Below are 18,135 nucleotides of genomic sequence, written 5' to 3' on the forward strand. Positions count from 1 at the left end.
TTATATGTATTAATCACAAATTTAAGATATTTTCAAATGTTTATGTTAAGTTAATAATTCATTACTATTATAAAATGCACGGTCAACAAGCAACATAGAAGGGAAGCTACAAGGAAAGAGAGGAAGGGGAAGACCAAGAAGAGCTTACATGGAACAGATTAAAGAGAAGGCGAACGCCGTGTCTTATAAGGAAGTGAAATTGGCCTTTGATAGACAAGAATGGAGAATGCTACACTGACAAAAGCGTGGCTCTTAAATAAGTCAGAAATCAGAATCATTTATTCAACGTTATTATCATGGATAAACTTGTTGAAGGTCAATGTAACATTTTTGAATTTACGTCATTTCGCAAGGTGTTATGGCTGAGGAGAAGAAATGACAAGAAACTGCAACAGCAACACATCTTTTAAATCAATGAGGGTACATTACAAGTTATTTAATAACTAGAGCAACACATTCAAAACCAGACATTATCATTTAGGTAATCATTAATCTTGTAATACGCTTTTTTACATAAAGTAAGCTTTTTTACAAAAATATTATCTGGTATTTTATTGTAAAAACGTATACATAACCCCAAAAAGATGAATTTAATTTACTTACTTAATAAATTTAATTTAAGTTATAATGAGCAGGTATATTCAAATTCATTACTATTATAAAATGCAGTCAACAAGCCAGTTCCGTTGGAGAACGAACTTGGAAAAACTTATAAACGTAAACATGTTTCTTCTCTCAGCGAGATAAACTGTGTGTACTAAACCAGAGCAAGGACTGACTGCCTTTGCCCGCCGTACCTTTGTGTTGCGCCGCGACCGTAACCAGCACTAGAATACCACTGTATCCAGTTACTCGTCTTACAAATTAAAAGATTTAGCGGGGAGATTATTTATTCTCCGGGTTCCAGAGAGACGAAAATAAAATTAAAAAAGCGGCCAAGTGCGAGTCGGACTCGCCCATGAAGTGTTCCGTAACAGCAAGTAACATAATATAAAAGTAAATTACGGTTTACGATTTATGATGTATTAAAAAAAACTACTTACTAGATCTGGTTCAAACCAATTTTCGTTGGTAGTTTGCATGCTAATCTACATCATATATTTTTTTTAGTTTTATCCTCCTCTTATTTTAAAAGTTACAGGGGGGGGGGGGACACATTTTACCACTTTGGAAGTGTCTCTCGCGCAAACTATTCAGTTTAGAAAAAAAATATATTAGAAACCTCAATACCATTTTGGAAGACCTATCCATAGATACCCCACACATATGGGTTTGATGAAAAAAAATTTTTGAGTTTCAGTTCTATGTATGGGGACCCCCAATTTTTTTTTTCTATCATTGCATTAAAATCTTAATGCGGTTCACAAAATACACATATTTATCAAGTTTCAGCAGTATTGCTATTATAGTTTTGGAGAAAAGTGGCTGTGACATACGGACGGACGGACGGACAGACATGACGAATCTATAAGGGTTCCGTTTTTTGTCATTAGGCTACGGAATCCTAAAAACGGTAGTTACCATGCCCAAAGGCTTGGTAATCGCTGACGAAGCTCCGAAGTCAAACACCGAAACATCATATTCAAAAATAGGTTCATAACTCATTCCATTTTATTTGTATTTAGTCTTTTTCAACTTTAATAATAATAATAATAATTTTTATTATCAAAGAGATTTGTACAGATGTGCAATTAAGTTAAGTGCCTATGTAGAAGTTCAATACTTTCAAGTATTGAACATCTTTGCAATAATATAATTTGTTTATTATAACAACCTCCGTGGTCCAGTAGTTGAGCGTTGTGCTCACGACCCGGAGGTTCAGGGTCCGTATCCCGGTGGGAACAAATTACAAAAATTACTTTGTAATCCCTAGTTTGGTTAGGACATTACAGGCTGATCACCTGATTGTCCAAAAGTAAGATGATCCGTGGGTTGTATAAGGTAACGTGACGGTGAGGTGACTGGAAAGTGGTGGTTAGGTGACTGAAGTTGGTGGGGTTAGGGTGAGGTGGTGGTGTATTATAGACGGCGATACGGCTCACCACCTATCACGTTGGTCTAACAAAAAACTTGGTGAAACGTGGGTACTTAGTTCATCTTGTGATGGATGTACGACTGACAATCACAATTGGGATAGTCGTGAGCTTATGACCGGATAAGCGCCCTCAGCGCTCCCCATTTGTCCGGTCAAGTAGTTAATGCAATATGCGACAAGTCAACAATAAGTCACGTCAAAAAAGTGAGGTTTTGTTGTTATCCTATACGTTTCCTCCGAACGAGAGCCCTCAAGCGCTCCCAATTAGTTAGGTCAAGTAGTTAACGGCAAATCTACAATAAGTCAAATTTAAAAAGTGAGTTTATGTTATATTACGTTGCGTCCTTATCGCTTATGACTTAAGTCGTACCAGTAGAACAACTAATTTTGTCTGTTAAGTAAATTTGCCGTCCCCAAGCTAGTACAAGGACGAAAGGTATTGTTTATTTTTTTAGTAAAGTTATCCAGTAGCTGTATTTAAGAACATAGGATCAGGCCAAGATATTGTCGGTGTAGCATTTTCCATTCTACTTTTTTATGAAAAAATAGGACAGTGGTTTTCTTGCCTTCCGCCCCGCAGTACTCTGTCTGACGCGAGTGGGATGGCGCCTAGAGTAGTCTATTTCAAAGCCGTGCTAGGACTCATGTCCTCCGCCTCTGAATAGTGCTAACAGTTACTGCTGCCCTCTGTCAGGTTCCAGCAGGGTTCCGGGCGTAAGAATAGAGCTACGGTACCCCCTGCCTGTCGTAAAAGGCGACTGCAACGGGACGTAAGGGCGGGGGCCCGAACCGCTCAACGCAAGATCTCCGAGAGGGACGGCAATGCGACATGGCCTCGCATTGCTGTAAAACTGGGATGGCGCAGGGGTGGGGGATGCGCTTTAATAAAAGCAAGTGCGAGGGGAGCACTGGTGCGTTCGACAGAGATCCCGGAGCTCCCTGACATGCACAGCAGAGGGCCATCGGAGGGGAGTCGGTAAGAGTCTGTCGGACTCTTACAACCTTGTTGCTCCCCCGGGCGACGAGGTATCCATGATGATTTCCCCTTCGTTACAAAAAAAAATAGGGTTACCATGCGCAATGATAAAATTATCAATCGATTCAATAAATTTTGTCGAAATAGATAAGTTTAATATATTGCACCTCTTTTTATTCTTCCGCAGTTATTCTAATACTACCTCTGGGTTGGCTGGAAGAGATCTCTCTTAGAGATAAGTCCACCCTTGTAAACGTCCATTTCTTGTTTGTGATGTAACTAGTTGTTAAGTGCAATAAAGTATATAATGAGTTAGTTACGTTAAGTTTGCTACCATGCGTTGCGCGTGATTTTGTTCGTATTTTGACAGAACGATATGACTTATTTGGTTTCATACTAACACCAATTGACAAAACGACATAATTATATCTTCAGAATCGATAAAATGACCGTGATAATTTTTTATCATGTCGCGCATTTTAGCCCTAAAGGTTACAGGCCCTGTGACTTGCCTCTTCCGTCCTCTCTCTCTCTCAGTCTCTTTATTTAAGAGCTGCGCTCTTGTCGGTGGGGTCATCATCATCAGCCCATAAACGTCCCCACTGCTGGGGTACGGGCCTTCCCTATGGATGGATAGGGCGATCGGGCCTTAAACCATCACGCGGGCCCAGTGCGGATTATTAACGACTGCTAATGCAGCCGGGACCAACGGCTTAACGTGCCTTCCGAAGCACGGAAGAGATCGAGATGAAAACTTTTTTTTGTGGTCACCCATCCTATGACCGGCCTTTGCGAAAGTTGCTTTACTTCAACAATCGCAGGCCGAGGGCGTTAACCGCTGCGCCACCGAGCTCCTCTATACCATCTAATAACCCTCATTTTGAATGCTGCCACAGAAACGCTGTTTGAATCATCTGATGAAGATGTAAAGGCCTGAGATGATGATGAGTGTGGTTTCCTAAATAGGCACCATTATTAAACAAAAAACCTATTTACAAACAATCCAGCTTTTTTTTTTTTTTGACTTGACTTATTGTAGATTTGCCGCAGATGGCATTAACTACTTGGCCGGACAAATGGGGAGCGCTGAAGGCTCTCACCCGGTACAACGTTTAAGACAACAGGCCTGAGGGTGCCCAGTTGGGCGCGAACCTCGGCTCAGGGCGTCGTCTGAGAGGAAAAATATTTGAAAGAATTAATCGACCCTAGTGGGTCGATAGCGATAAGCGCTGAATGAGGGAAATCGTTGACCACGCCGGCGGGGTCGGTATCGGGGTCCTCAAACAATCCAGCGATAAACAATTACAGTAAAACTAAACAAAAAAAAAACTAAAGTTCGATCTAAGCTTAGTTTATATAGCTGGGTCATTCTGCAAATAGCCAAGATATCAATTCGCCCAATTACTTATTCTGAACGAATAGCTCCACTCACAAGTTGGGGGTTAAATAGAAAAAAGCAAGCGCGAACTCCAGTAATGAATAGGGGTTCCGTATACAGTAGTGAAGAATGAGTTTTTATTTTGTTCCTTAGGATGCTGTGTTGGGTTTAAAAATAAATACAGCTTTTGAAGTCTTATCCAACTGTGGCAGTATAAGAAGAGATTAATGTTCTTATGTCGTTTTTTATCTTCGTAAAGATACTTATACTCTCTCGCTCTTTGTTGCTTTTAGTTTGAGTGAAAACTAGTTTCTTCAAACTGATCTTAGCTAACTATTATGACATCACATCACTAATTTAAGAGCCAAGCTCTTGTCGGTGTAGCATTCTCCATGCTACTTTTTAGGGAAAATAGAGCAGTGGTTTCCCTCTTGCCTTCCGCCCCGCAGTACTCTATCCGACGCGAGTGGTATGGCGCCCAAAATAGTATATTTCAAAGCTATACTAGGACTCCTGTCCTCCGCCTCTGAATACTACTGACAGGTAACTGCAGCAGTAATGCTGCCCTCCGTCAGATTCCAGTTAACTATTATGTAACTTAACAAATTAATACATACATACATAAACTAACAAGTATTTCCCACCAGGGCATTGTGAGTTCTTGTATTGATACTGAGTTGATATCAAGTGGAACTTCTTCTCGGAGAATTCATGATTTTCTTTTGTTTTTTTTTTATTAATTATTTCCAGTTCAGAATCATGGTCTGAACCATCCCTCCGAGTTTTCGTTACGATGTCACGAACACCCTAAATACTATCTGCTTCCATTTTTATTCTAAAAAAGATCGTCGTTTCGATTTGATTTAAATATTCAACCAGAGGAACCCTAAAAGAACCCGAAAAAGACAAAGGGTTGGTAAAAGTTGTGCTCGACTAGTAATGAAGTTAAGAGTTTCTTAAAGTGGTTATATACTGATAAAATTAAGGAGCAGTGCTAGCGAATATTACAGCATAAAAGCCTAAATTTTATTTTGTAGAAATATGTCTACCTATTTTCTTGTTTCATACTTTTTAGAGCGTGATTTTCTTGTAATCGGGTTTCAGTTTTTCAACTTTAATGTTTATCTTCTTCTTCATTGATATCACAACAACAGCCAGCAGCTAATGATACAGAACGTCGCCACATTTTATATAGTTTGGTTATATCACTAATGTTCCTTTACAAACAAGTTACTTTTCGAGTATATTGTGTTCTAAAACAATATATTTTTCTCTCTTTCCATCTTTCTTTTCTCTCGGCATGGAAGCTACAGCTTCTTTTTCTTTCTTTTTTGACGTGACTTATTGAAATTCAAAAATATCTTTATTCAGTAGGTAACACAGTTACATTTTGAATCGTCAATTTTTACATAACGAACGTCTCATTTGCCTAAAACTACTACAGCTTCTCACAACCTGTATAGCCGGGGGAAAGAAGCTGCAAGAAAAACCTCGGCACAGGACCCTAGACGTTCTTTAAAAAAATAAATAAACATAAAATATTGTTATACAATTGAGTTATTGTAGATTTCTTCTGAATGATTCTGATTTCTGATTGGCCGGAGAAAGCTACAGAGTCTACAAAAGACTGCCCTACATCATAAAAAGAATTAAAAGGATTAGGAGAAGAAGATCTTTCTTTAACAAACGCATGAAAACTCCCTAAAACAGATCTCCCATAGAAAAGTCACGTAGCGAAAACTCCGTAAAAAGTACAGACGGCTCGAGGCGTTCACTTTAATTAGGTTGGTCTTATCTACTTTCGACAGCCTCCAGGCTAGAGGTTTGGGGTTGAAAAAGTCAATAATTACCTTTTCTTACAGTCCGAAGTGGCCTTTACCAGTTTGCGGGTTTAGGGGTGGTCATAATGTTAATAAAATAGCGAAATATGTATTTCGCATATTTTGTATTTAACAGGGTATAAGAAAATCAGGTATGCGCAATCCAATGACAAGCCGCCATTGCTAGCCATTGCTAGCCCATTGACGATGTAAGTATCACCATTAAATTGGTATCTCCAACATTCCAAGTCATCCCGCGAAGGGAAAACCAGCCCAATACAGGTTAGGTCACATACCTCCGATGCGTTTCTCGGGAACGTGGATTTCCTCACAATGTTTTCTTTCACCGCTGAGCATGTGACAATAATTTATGATCCAAACATGAATTCGAAAACAATTTCGACGATCATTGGTTTAGGTTAGGTTGGATTTGAACGTGGGACCTCGAAGTGAGAGGCAAGCGTTCTATCAGCTACCACAACTCTTCAAGACCACAGTGACTGTATCAAATCTAAAATAGAAAATATTCAAAAATACAATTCAATAAAACTAAAGCCGACTAAATCTATACCAAATCGCTTTCCTGAGACAGTGATTTTGTTTTCAGAATAGATCTTTCTAGCGCCGTCTAGAAACGATTTCAATCACAACGTTTCTACTACAAAACTTTATTCTCTTTTCCAAGAAATATTATTGAATATAATATGTACTTAAGTCCTTCCTAGTATTTCTCAAAGAAGATATATTTTTCTAAATAACCTTTTATAAAATATATTTTTATACCAACGTGATCGAACCACCGAGCTGTATCGCCTTCTATAATGGTCGAGACAACTAAGTAAGTGAAAACTAAGAATACCTGGTATTAACCCGTTCACGGACAGAGACCATGGGTCATTGATGGTTCATAATAGGTAGTATGACACTTTGGAATCCGAACGTCTGTAGACGTTCTGTCCTTGAAAGTGTTGTTGTTGTTCCTGTAGTTATTAACTTACTTGTAATGTATCACTTCATCATCAGCCCATTAACGTCCCCACTGCTGGGGCACAGGCCTTTCCTATTGATGGATAGGGAGATCGGGCCTTAACCATCACGCGGGCCCAGTGCGGATTGATGTTGTGTTCACCCACCCTATGACCGACCTTTGCAAAAGTTGCTTAACTTCAACAATCGCAGACCGAGCGCGTTTACCGCTGCGCCACCGAGCTCCTCATCTCCTGTTTATATATTTGATTTTATTTGAATTTGTTATCTAGCACCAAAATCAAATCTAGTTACCTATATAACAGGAAACGTTTCAAACGGCAGCTTTGGGAGTTGCAATCAGGGATACAATAGGGGCGAGTAAACAGGACTGACGAGTAAATACATCTACAGAGTAAATGAGACGGACAGTGGCCGATACCAGCTAACCCGGGTATTTACGAAGCCTGGACACAGAAGATAGATAGAAATAAAGAAAGAGAGAAATAAATAATGCTTCTATGCTGTTCTGGGAGCATATAAAAAACATAGAACACTGTTTTAAGTTTACGCGGTTATTATCATAATTAAAACACATAATAACGGGTTCTTACCGCGTTTAAATGGGGATATTTAAACGCGGTAAGAACCCGTTATTATGTGTTTTAATTAACATAGAACACGTTCAGCTGCTTCTCTTCCCGGGCATGTCGTAAAAACCGACAGAGGGATTGTGTCCTCTAACATGATGGACTAATGTTATGGGCGATAGGCTGATCCCTTATCACCATAAGGTTCATCATATCCATCTTTGGACATCGTATCAACGGTGGCTGCAATTTGTCTTTGATTACTTGTGGCTCTGCCCACCCCATTAGGGATTACGGGCGTGAGTTTATGTATGTATGTAGAAATAAATAATGATTTATTGTTTTATAACGCTACAGAATTAGACAAATTCATAATAAGTATATATTATTCTGTTTTAGTTTTTTTTTTGTAATAAGTTTATTTTATGTTTGTCGCATGCACCCTGAGCGGTGGGCACGGATCGTCACGCATTGCGTGCCTCATGACGGGTACAGGCGTCGTGGCAGACCTCGGAAGAGATGGCGTGACGACTTGGACGCTTGCCGGAGGGACTGGCCGGAATACGCACAGGACCGCGAAAAATGGAAAGAGGAAGGGGAGGCCTTTGCCCAGCAGTGGGATCTTGTAGGCTAGATTATATTAGATTAGAATAAGTTTATTTAAATATTAAAGTAATTAATAGCAGTAAAAAAATACACATTATATAAATAATATATTATAATATAATAAAAATAATATAATAAAATAATATAATATATTAGTTTTAGAAATAATATAATATACGTATTATATTATATAATATATTTTATATAATGTGTATTTTTTTGCGCGGTGGATCCGGGCGCAAAGGTCCCCATCACACTTACCGCGTTACCACGTTGTATGGCGATGGACAACCTTTGCGCCAGGAAACAACCCGCACGAGCATCCGACCCCCTGTCACTTATCCTTCGCCCCACCTCCCTAACGAAGGCTATAGCCTCCGACACCCAACAACCTTTTTTAGTTATGTTGGTACCATTATATGTTTATTGCACCAGCCCGTGCTCCAATGCATAATCTTCTTTCACCCTAAGGTTGCCTGGCAGAAATTGCTGTTTCGCAATAAGGCCGCCTATTGTGCTTATGTTTGAATTCGTATGTTTATGTCCTTTGTATATGTTGTTGTGCAATAAAGTATTATTGATTGATTGATTGAAATTAAAAAATGAATCGTCATTCTTTTACATAACAAACGTCTCATCCGCCTAAAACTTCAGCAGCTTCTCACAACCTGTATAGCCCGGGAAGAGAAGCTTCAAGAAAAACTTCGGCACAGGGCTGCTATAAAAGTCATAGTTCAATAATAATAATAGTCCTCCTTGTCGTATGCAACAACGGCGACCTCAGTCTCTTCTCTCGAGCGCTCGAATGTGACTGCCAAGCCTAGCTTTGTTCTGAAAACCCGGTCACATTGGAGGCAGAATAGCTGTCCAGACTTTGTAACGGTATTCCTGTGTAAGGCATCAGCTGATTACATTCAAGGACACTTCACAAAACACCTAGTTTTACACAGACACTACACACTGACTTCATCATACACGCGCATCTGTATGTGACAGCTGACGCCATACGATTGAAGACTAAACTAAGATCGAGCGGGGTGAGGTAAACCTAGCTCAGCCGCTGGTGGGGAGCGGAGAGTAGCCGTTCCATACGTTGTATTATTCCTTATTCTATGATACAAGATAATACGACCTCGTCAGTGCGCAGTGTCCTTAACCTCCTGCCTACATATGTACTGTACATAGAACATAACAATAAAAAAAATCTATTATCGGTTTTATTAATGGTAACACTGAGAATTTGAGACTAACGACATCTATTGTTTGTTTGCGTAAGATAGACATAAAAAGTTGACATTTGACATCTGCCATTTTTTGCAAAATGGCGACTGAAAGCAGACGTGTGGCAGTGCGCTCGCGCAGAGGTAAGTTAATCAATGATAATCTTATATAAATATTTACAATTCATTATGTTGATGTAGTTAATAATCAAATAAATGTATAAATAGGTAATATCCGGTGGTATTTTTGCATTTCAGTAAAATGAGTCCACATAACCTTACTTTCTTGTTTTATGTCCTTTGCAAAAAACAAATGTAGGTAACTAAAGTTTTGATAGTTCGACTCTAAGTGTACTGTTAGAAGGACATTGGAAGGTATTGACCGATATTTTGTGTTTTTGCAGTTATAACAGATAATGACATATCTGAAGCTTTAAATGACTCCGAGTTTGACTATTCCGGAGAAGATTCGGATGACGATCCAGAGTTCATTCCATCAGAGATCAGCCAAAGAGGCAATGATCATCAAATCAGTGAGTCTAGCAGTTCAGACGAAGAAGACGCTACGTTAATCACTCCTTCTGCTTCTCCAGCGTTATCCAGCGATTCAGTTTATGTATCTTCGACATCACAGTCTCGATCACGAGGTCGTGGGAGAAGCGTTTCGCGTGGACGTTCTCGCGGTCGTGGGCGTGGACGTGGAACACGAGTTGGAGATGATTTTCAGCAGTCAGAACCACCATCTTTGTCTACTCGACAGATAGCAATCAGAAATCGCGTTACAGTATCCTCAAATTGATATGTACTGGTCAGAAAAATGGAAGGTTCCCATCATTGCAATGGCTATGACAAGAAACAGATTCTTTTTTATTAGACTTCGCCTAAAGTGTGTTTACGACAGTGAAGTATCTGCAGTACAAAAAATACAAAAAACTTGGAAAATACAACCACTTTTTCAAAGAATATTAAATGGTTGTCATGAACAAAACAGGCCTAAAGAAATGAGCATTGATGAAATGATCATCCCTTTCACCGGAAAATGTCCAATGCGTCAATACTGCCCCAACAAACCTAATCCCGTTGGGTTGAAAGTGTTTGTCCTCGCAACTCCTCAAGGCGTTGTTTGCGATATGGTGGTGTATCAGGGAGACACTACGTTCCCGGATTTGATCGGCCAAGGTTTTGGTTTAGGCGAAGCAGCCGTTTTAACTTTAACTCGCACATTGGTCCCTGGTCATTTATTATTTTTCGATCGTTTTTTCACTTCTACAAAACTGTGCGATGAACTATTGAGACGTGGATTTCATGGTACAGGTACCATTATGAAAAACAGAGTTCCTAAAAGCTGTGTCTTGACAGAAGAAAAAGTATTCCGAAAAAAGGCGAGAGGAAGTAGTGAAGTGAAGGTAAGAGAGGATGGAAAAATCGCTGTTACAATGTGGCTCGACAACAAACCAGTATTAATGATGTCCACTTGTTACTGTGATCAAAACCACGACGAATGCGAACGTTGGTCTAAAAAAGATAAGCGATATGAAAGAGTTAGAAGGCCCGAAGTTATTAAAACTTACAACCAAAACATGGGTGGAGTCGACCTTACAGATCGCATGCTTTCAGTCTGCCCATCGCGTAACCGAACAAAAAAGTGGACAATTCGTGTTATATCACATCTCTTTGATTTGGCGGTGGTAAATGCTTGGCTGCAATATAGAGCTGTTCAAATAGAGAAAGGTGCCATAAAGAGAAACATAATACAAATGCGTCAGTACAAACTCGATTTGGGTACAAAACTTATTGGAGACAATGAAGAACAAAGTGATGGTGAAAGTGGAGGTGAAGAGTATGAAGAGCTCGAACCCAAACACAAGAAACGTAAGATCCTTATCAAACCAATACCTTCCAGAGAACGCCGTATGAAGTCTGCTGCACACTTACCCGAATATAACACTAAACAATCGCGCTGTAGGAATAGAGGATGCTCCAAAAAGACCACAGTTTACTGCATAAAATGTGATATTTATCTCTGTTTTACACCAAATAGGAATTGTTTTTCCGACTTCCACAAGGATGCTGAGTAGTTTTTAATTGAAGCTTTACTTATACCTAGTTGATCTCATGATTATGTTCCTCATTAATGACTTAAAAGTACAAAATGTTGATTATTGTTCTGTTATGTTATAATTATAAGGAAGAATTGTTTAATTTTGATAATTTTTGAAGAAGACTGATTTATTTTTGTTTTGTTTCTCAATTTTCTGATAGGAGGCTTAAAATATAAGTTTTTTTGTTTGCTTTTCAGTACCTTTACTTATTTTTATTCCAGATATCATCCCAGAATTATCCTATGTACTACATAAATCACATAGTAATATCGTCACTTTGTTCTCTACATAGGACATAGCGAAAAATCGTTTTTCCGAAAGCAGGATTTTTTTATCTATTTTTCCCTTGCATGTCAACCTATTCCGAACAACATACTAAAATTTCAGAAACATACTCCAAAAAAAGTGCTTCTGGTAGGCAGGAGGTTAAAAAAACGCCCTAGAGAATATCTTAAAGAAAGAAGAAAAAGAAGAGAACCTGAATAAAGATCCAGAGATATTTAATTCATAGAAACAAACAGTGGAATATAATTACAGAATTTAATTTACGAGTGGATACTCAAAAACCTAATTAATGTTACGAATAGGGTTGTCACTCGTACTATTATTATATGTATCGTTATATATATCTATTTTTTGGCAAAAGGCAAGATGTGAAACCACAGCCCTATTTTTTCCTAGAAGTATTATGGAGAATGCTACACGGACAAGAGCATGGCTCTTAAATTCGTAATGCGATAACTATTTTCTAGTAAGTTCTCATTATAGAATTCCAATATATTTGAAAAAAGCTATACTAATTATAGACGGTGATACGGCGTACTTATCACATTGGTCTAACAGAAAGCTTGGTGAGGTATGGGAACATAGTTCATCTTGTAATGGATGTACCTCAGAATATCCTAATCACTACATAGTATAAAACAAAGTCGCTTTTTCTGTCCATATATACCTATGTACGCCTAAATCTTTAAATCGACGCAACGGATTTTGATGCGGTTCTTTTTAACACATAGAGTGATTCAAGAGGAAGGTTTATATGTATAATAACCACCATTAAATACTGGAGAATACTGTTATTTCTGAGGTTTTTAATGTGACGTCGTAATTTTTTTTTTATAAGCATTGTACCCGAGTGAAGCTGGGGCGGGTCGCTAGTTGGGATATAAAGTGAGCTTATGTTATGTTATTGGATTTTATATTTTATTTTTGCATTTAATATTTGGATTTTATATTATACCTTCCTGGGATCACTACCACCTGAATCATCTGATTGTCCAAAAAAGTAAGATGATTCCATGCTTTCGAAGGCACGCTAAACCGTTGGTCCCAGCTACTAGCCCAAAACACCTCCACCAACCCGCAGTGGAGCGGCGTGGTGGAGTATGCTCCATACCCCCTCTGGTTGATTGAGGGAGGCATGTGCCCAGCAGTGAGTCGGCTGTTTATGTATGTATGTATGTGTTATGTAATCATTTAGTAAAAATACTAAATGTGGCGACCCTAGTTAGGAAGCCTGAATAAACAGTGTTATAGAAAAGTAACTTTGCACAATCAAGCCTTGCTATTAATTTTGTGTCTGTGAAAATGGCGTTTAACATTAATTTAATTAATTTAAGTGATTCTACAATTCATTTTATGTTTAACAATATTTTATGTTATTTTTTAAGAACGCCTAGGGCCCTGTGCAGAGGTTTTTATGCAGCTACTTTTCCCCGGTTGGGTTGTGAGCAGCTGCAGTAGTTTTAGGCGGATGAGACGTTCGTTATGGAAAAAATGACGATTCATAGTGTAACTATGTTATCTACTGAATAAAGATATGTTTGAGTTTGAATTGTTATTGGCTACAGTTTGCAAAGTAAGAATTGAAAACACAGTTTTACTTCGATTCTCTGGTTGTATTTGATTTTCTGGTTGTAGTAAATACACATATATTTTATGTATGCATACTACTGTTAATAGACGTACCGTAGATAAAGCGAATCACAAAAAATACTTTAAAAACTTAACGCTAATATAGCTAAGACAATACGCCGCGGTCAAAAAAAAAGAACAAATTTAAACAATCGCCAAAAATTACGTAGGTAAGGTTGTCGTCTTAGCATCTATAGCGCATAGAGATTCATAACACGGTCGGGTTATACAAATCCACATGTTGACATTTCGTCGCCTAATCGCGTACTGCGGAAAATCAGAGCTGGAAAATGCATCCCCGACTCCAGATTGCAAATTCGAGATCCCGCGGGATTGGAAATATCAATCCCGCAAAATCCCGAATTTCCGGGATCTCTTCTAGGTCATCAAAAAATGTAAAGTTACGATGAAACGATGAAAACTGCTTGTTTGTGAAAACAAAAAAAATATATTCTTCAATATTACGAACTAAATAATTAAGTTTTCTTTGGAAATCAGCATAAACAAAAAAAGTGTGACTCAAGGAGATTCGCCCAATCCCGTCAATCTCGAATGAGATCTCGTCATATTATTATATAAGATACACTGTCTCATTTGTTATAACCTGTAATGATAGTTGTAATATTGAATAAATAAATACATAAATATTATGCTTCGAGATTGATCCCGAAAAATTAGACGAGATCTCGCGAGACCGGGATCCCGCGAAATCGGGATTGCGTTCCCTGGCATGCATCGCTATTTCTGCTCTAACTTTTGGTCCAACTTTTTCGCTCTTTCAATCTACGGTACTTATACACACAATCCAAAAAAATGTGCTTACATTTTACCGCAGTCCTAAATAAACACAGAACGGGCGCTATATTGGCCAGCCGTGGAGGTGGGCACAATTTGATTCCAAATAAAACCCTGAAAACCTTCGCTTTTTTGAATAACTACATTATTTCTTTCAGGCTATTGAAATGGTTTTTACGATTAAATGTAAATTTTAATACGGTACGTTTACGGTCAATAAACGGTTTGAGATTGAGGAGCTCGGTGGCGCAGCGGTAAACGCGCTCGGTCTGCGATTGTTGAAGTTAAGCAACTTTCGAGCTCTTCATATAGGTACTATCATGGACCGTACGTATATTTACGTCAATAGCATTATTTATTTATTACGAGTATACTCTGTGGTTTTAGGAATAAATACATTGAAAACTATGTCACGGTGAAACTAAAACAAAACAATGATTTATGTATTATGACTTCAACAATAGAAAACTATTGTGGTCTAAAACTATTGTCATTTGTTTTTTGTTCGTGTCTGGTCTAATAAATAGTGTGGGAATAGTATTTGAAAACTATGTACCGGGACAATTAGGTAATTTCCAAGGTCAAAGATAAATTATGAAATTCTGATCACTAAATAAAGATAGATGTAAAGGCGACAAAAACGTCTTCTTTTTTCTATTTAAATAATTTATTAATTTTAATAAAGAAAAATGTAATAATAAGTGCGACATTTTGTCACATTTGTCTTTGCTTTTTCATACAAATTCCATAGTAATTTCGTGTTTTGACGTTTAGTAAAAAGTGACAAAACTTTTTTGTTCAACCCTTTCACGGACAGAGACTATGGGTCATTGATGGTTCATAATAGGTAGTATGAGAGTATGACAACTTGAAATCGGAACGTCATTAGACGATCTGTCCTTGAAAGTGTTAATTATGTACTTATAAATGGATATTAGGACAGTGTTAGGGACACTAGCGTATCCACAGTCACCAACAAAATGTACGTATTGGTATGTTGTTGGATACGCAAGCAACAAGACACTCAGTGTCAACAGTTCCAATGCGCGAAAACCACCCCAAAACAGGTTAGTTCTCATGTCTTCGAAACGCAGTTCTCGGGAATGTGGGTATTTTATTTTTATCATTCAGCATGTGGATATGATATATGATCCAAACATAAATTAGAAAAAAAAAATCGTTTATGCCGTTGCTGGGAAGTATTTTATCTATCTATCTATCTATCTATCTGGGATTCGAACGTGCGACCTCATAATGAGAGTCAATCGTTCTTGCAACTGAGCTACCACGGCTCCAAAAACTCAGGAAGTAGCAGATAAAATCTGTATTGATGTTGATATTACTGCCAAGTTTCTAGATTGGCCCGATATGTATGTGGGCAAATGGTAAAATGGCCGAATTGCGAAATTGGCTGTCGCATTCATAGTTTGATATGGCCCGTAAAAGTTCATGAGCGGAACAATTCGATATTGGGCGCGTTTAAAAAAGTCCGCTTTTTTTGTTTATTTGCGACATAAAGAGTTAACGGTTATTACTATATTTGGCTAGTTGGTATAATTTTATTAAGTTTTTATTTACGTTCATGTTACCTACATAACATAAATATATCAACATGAAGAAATCAACATAAATACATATTAAAAACTCATGCCTATTTTCCAACGAAGTAAGCAGAGACTATACGTATAGAATTTCATTTGCTTCGATCCTGACACACTTCTCTTGCTTCCAACAACCAACATTCCAGATAAATGCGTTTCGGAGGTACGTGACCTAACCTGTATTCGGCTGGTTTTCCCTTCGCGGTTTGGAAGGTCAGACAGGCAGTCGCTTCTGTAAAAAACCGGACCTATCAAATCTTCAAGTTAGGTAAGCAGACCTTGTGAAAAACGTGATTATGTAGGGAGATGATGATGTAGGTAATAAATATACAAAATAATAAAAGAAGGTGTCGAATCCCTGTAGATAGACACAGTCATACACCAACTCAAATGCAACAGAATAGGCTAATTTCCAACTAGTCAAATCAGTCACTTTTTACTAAACGTCAAAACAAGAAACTACTATGGAATTTATTTGAAAAAGCAACCTGTGACGTCATAGAAAAACGAGAAATAATATCGCGCTTATTAGAAAGAAGAAAAGAAAGAAAGAAAGAAAGATATTACATTTTTCTTCATTAAAATTCATAAATGTTTTTTGTCAACTTTTGATTATTATATTTAGTAATCAGAATTTTATAATTTAAATACCCAATTGCGCAATTCGATACCTAATTACCCAATTCTTTAGTCTAGAACAGCGATCCTTATGGTGGATTCCGCGGATATTAGGATACAAGTCGCCCGCTTATTATCTTGCCCGCGGGCGAGTTTACACTTTTATAATTTTTGTTGTCTACTCGACCGTATATATATGGGGGTAATTTGGTATTTTCCTACGTAGAAAATGATGCTCGTACAACATCTTAGGACCAAATATCTCTTTTAGGTACCTATATACCGAAAAATTAGGGGGTAATTTGGCACTGTCTCACATATACAATTTAATTTAAGTACAAAAATTTAGAACCGTATTTTTGTAACTATTTTTTTGTTCTGAGTCACAAACACAGAAAGCATTTGGGAGAGTCGACTAGGAAGATAATAAAAAGTGAAAACTCGCCCGCAGGCTAGATATTAAGTGGGCGATTTGACATCTAACCTTAAAAGTTTGAAAACTCCTGGTCTAGTGATAATACGTATCTTTTATTCCACAGTAGGTAGATAGGAGATTTCATTTCAGTTGAATTCTTATCTTCACGCAATACGCTTCATTCTGAACAACAATAACAAAACATTAAGATCTGACATTGTCTAAATCCAGAATTTAGCAGAATTTAGCGTTTACTAGACTTTGCCAACGCTAGATATGCATCTGTACTATGTAAGTTGGCACAAAATCTAGACGTATTGTTTAATTCTTAGTTTTATTGCAGTCTCAAGAAATTTGGCTAGCTTAACCGAATCGATTTAGCCTTCCTCCCCTTTCTTTTTCTTTTTGAGGTATCCGTTTGCTAGACTGTTATGGATGAGTGCGTTTAAAGGATTCAGTAGTTTTTTTTTAAGGGTGTGCCATGTTTTATAGCCTATACAGTATATACGTTTCGTTGCTGGGCACAGACCTTCCCTCAGGTTCGGGTTGATTGCTATTCAGCAATAAGGCTGCCTATTGTGCTTATTTTATTCGTCTGTACATGTGCTGTGTTTATGTTTATGTGCAATAAAGAATTATTGATTGATTGAACCCCGGTAAGACACGACGAATTTAATAAAAAAACATCATAGAAGGAAAGCTAGAAGGAAAGAGAGGAAGGGGAAGACCATGAAGAGCTTATATGGAATAGATTAAAGAGAAGGTTAACGTCGTGTCTTATAGGGAAGTCAAGGAATTGGCCTTTGATAGACTGGAATGGAAAATGCTACACCGACAAGAGCGTGGCTCTTAAATTGATGATGATGATGAACCCCGGGACCGGACTTGCACTATTGAGTTATTTATTAACTTTAAGTGCAGTTTTCACTAACACAGTTGGCTCGACCATTACAGACGGTGATACGGCTCACCTATCATGTTGGTCTAACAGAAAGCTCGGTGAGGTGTGGGTACTTAGTTCATCTTGCGATGGATATTCCTCTGACTACCCAATTAGGATATAGCCGTGAGCTTATCATATGTTCTTATTATAGAGAAA

The 18,135-nt window shown here is 38.0% G+C and overlaps 2 protein-coding genes across 2 annotated transcripts in view; one reads left to right on the forward strand and one right to left on the reverse strand.

The window, feature by feature from the left end:
* LOC126378011 (kin of IRRE-like protein 1) overlaps nucleotides 1–18,135 on the reverse strand; it is a 445,390-nt gene that overhangs the window by 39,269 nt on the left and 387,986 nt on the right. The gene's annotated exons all lie outside the window — the stretch shown is intronic.
* Nucleotides 9,530–11,892, forward strand: LOC126378126 (piggyBac transposable element-derived protein 3-like). Its single transcript, XM_050026311.1, has 2 exons — nucleotides 9,530–9,735; nucleotides 9,996–11,892. The coding sequence occupies exon 2, from the start codon at nucleotides 10,392–10,394 to the stop codon at nucleotides 11,667–11,669; it is 1,278 nt and encodes a 425-aa protein (XP_049882268.1). The 5' UTR covers nucleotides 9,530–9,735; nucleotides 9,996–10,391; the 3' UTR covers nucleotides 11,670–11,892.

This window comes from Pectinophora gossypiella, chromosome 25 (assembly GCF_024362695.1).
Source record: "Pectinophora gossypiella chromosome 25, ilPecGoss1.1, whole genome shotgun sequence".
Lineage (NCBI taxonomy): Eukaryota > Metazoa > Arthropoda > Insecta > Lepidoptera > Gelechiidae > Pectinophora > Pectinophora gossypiella.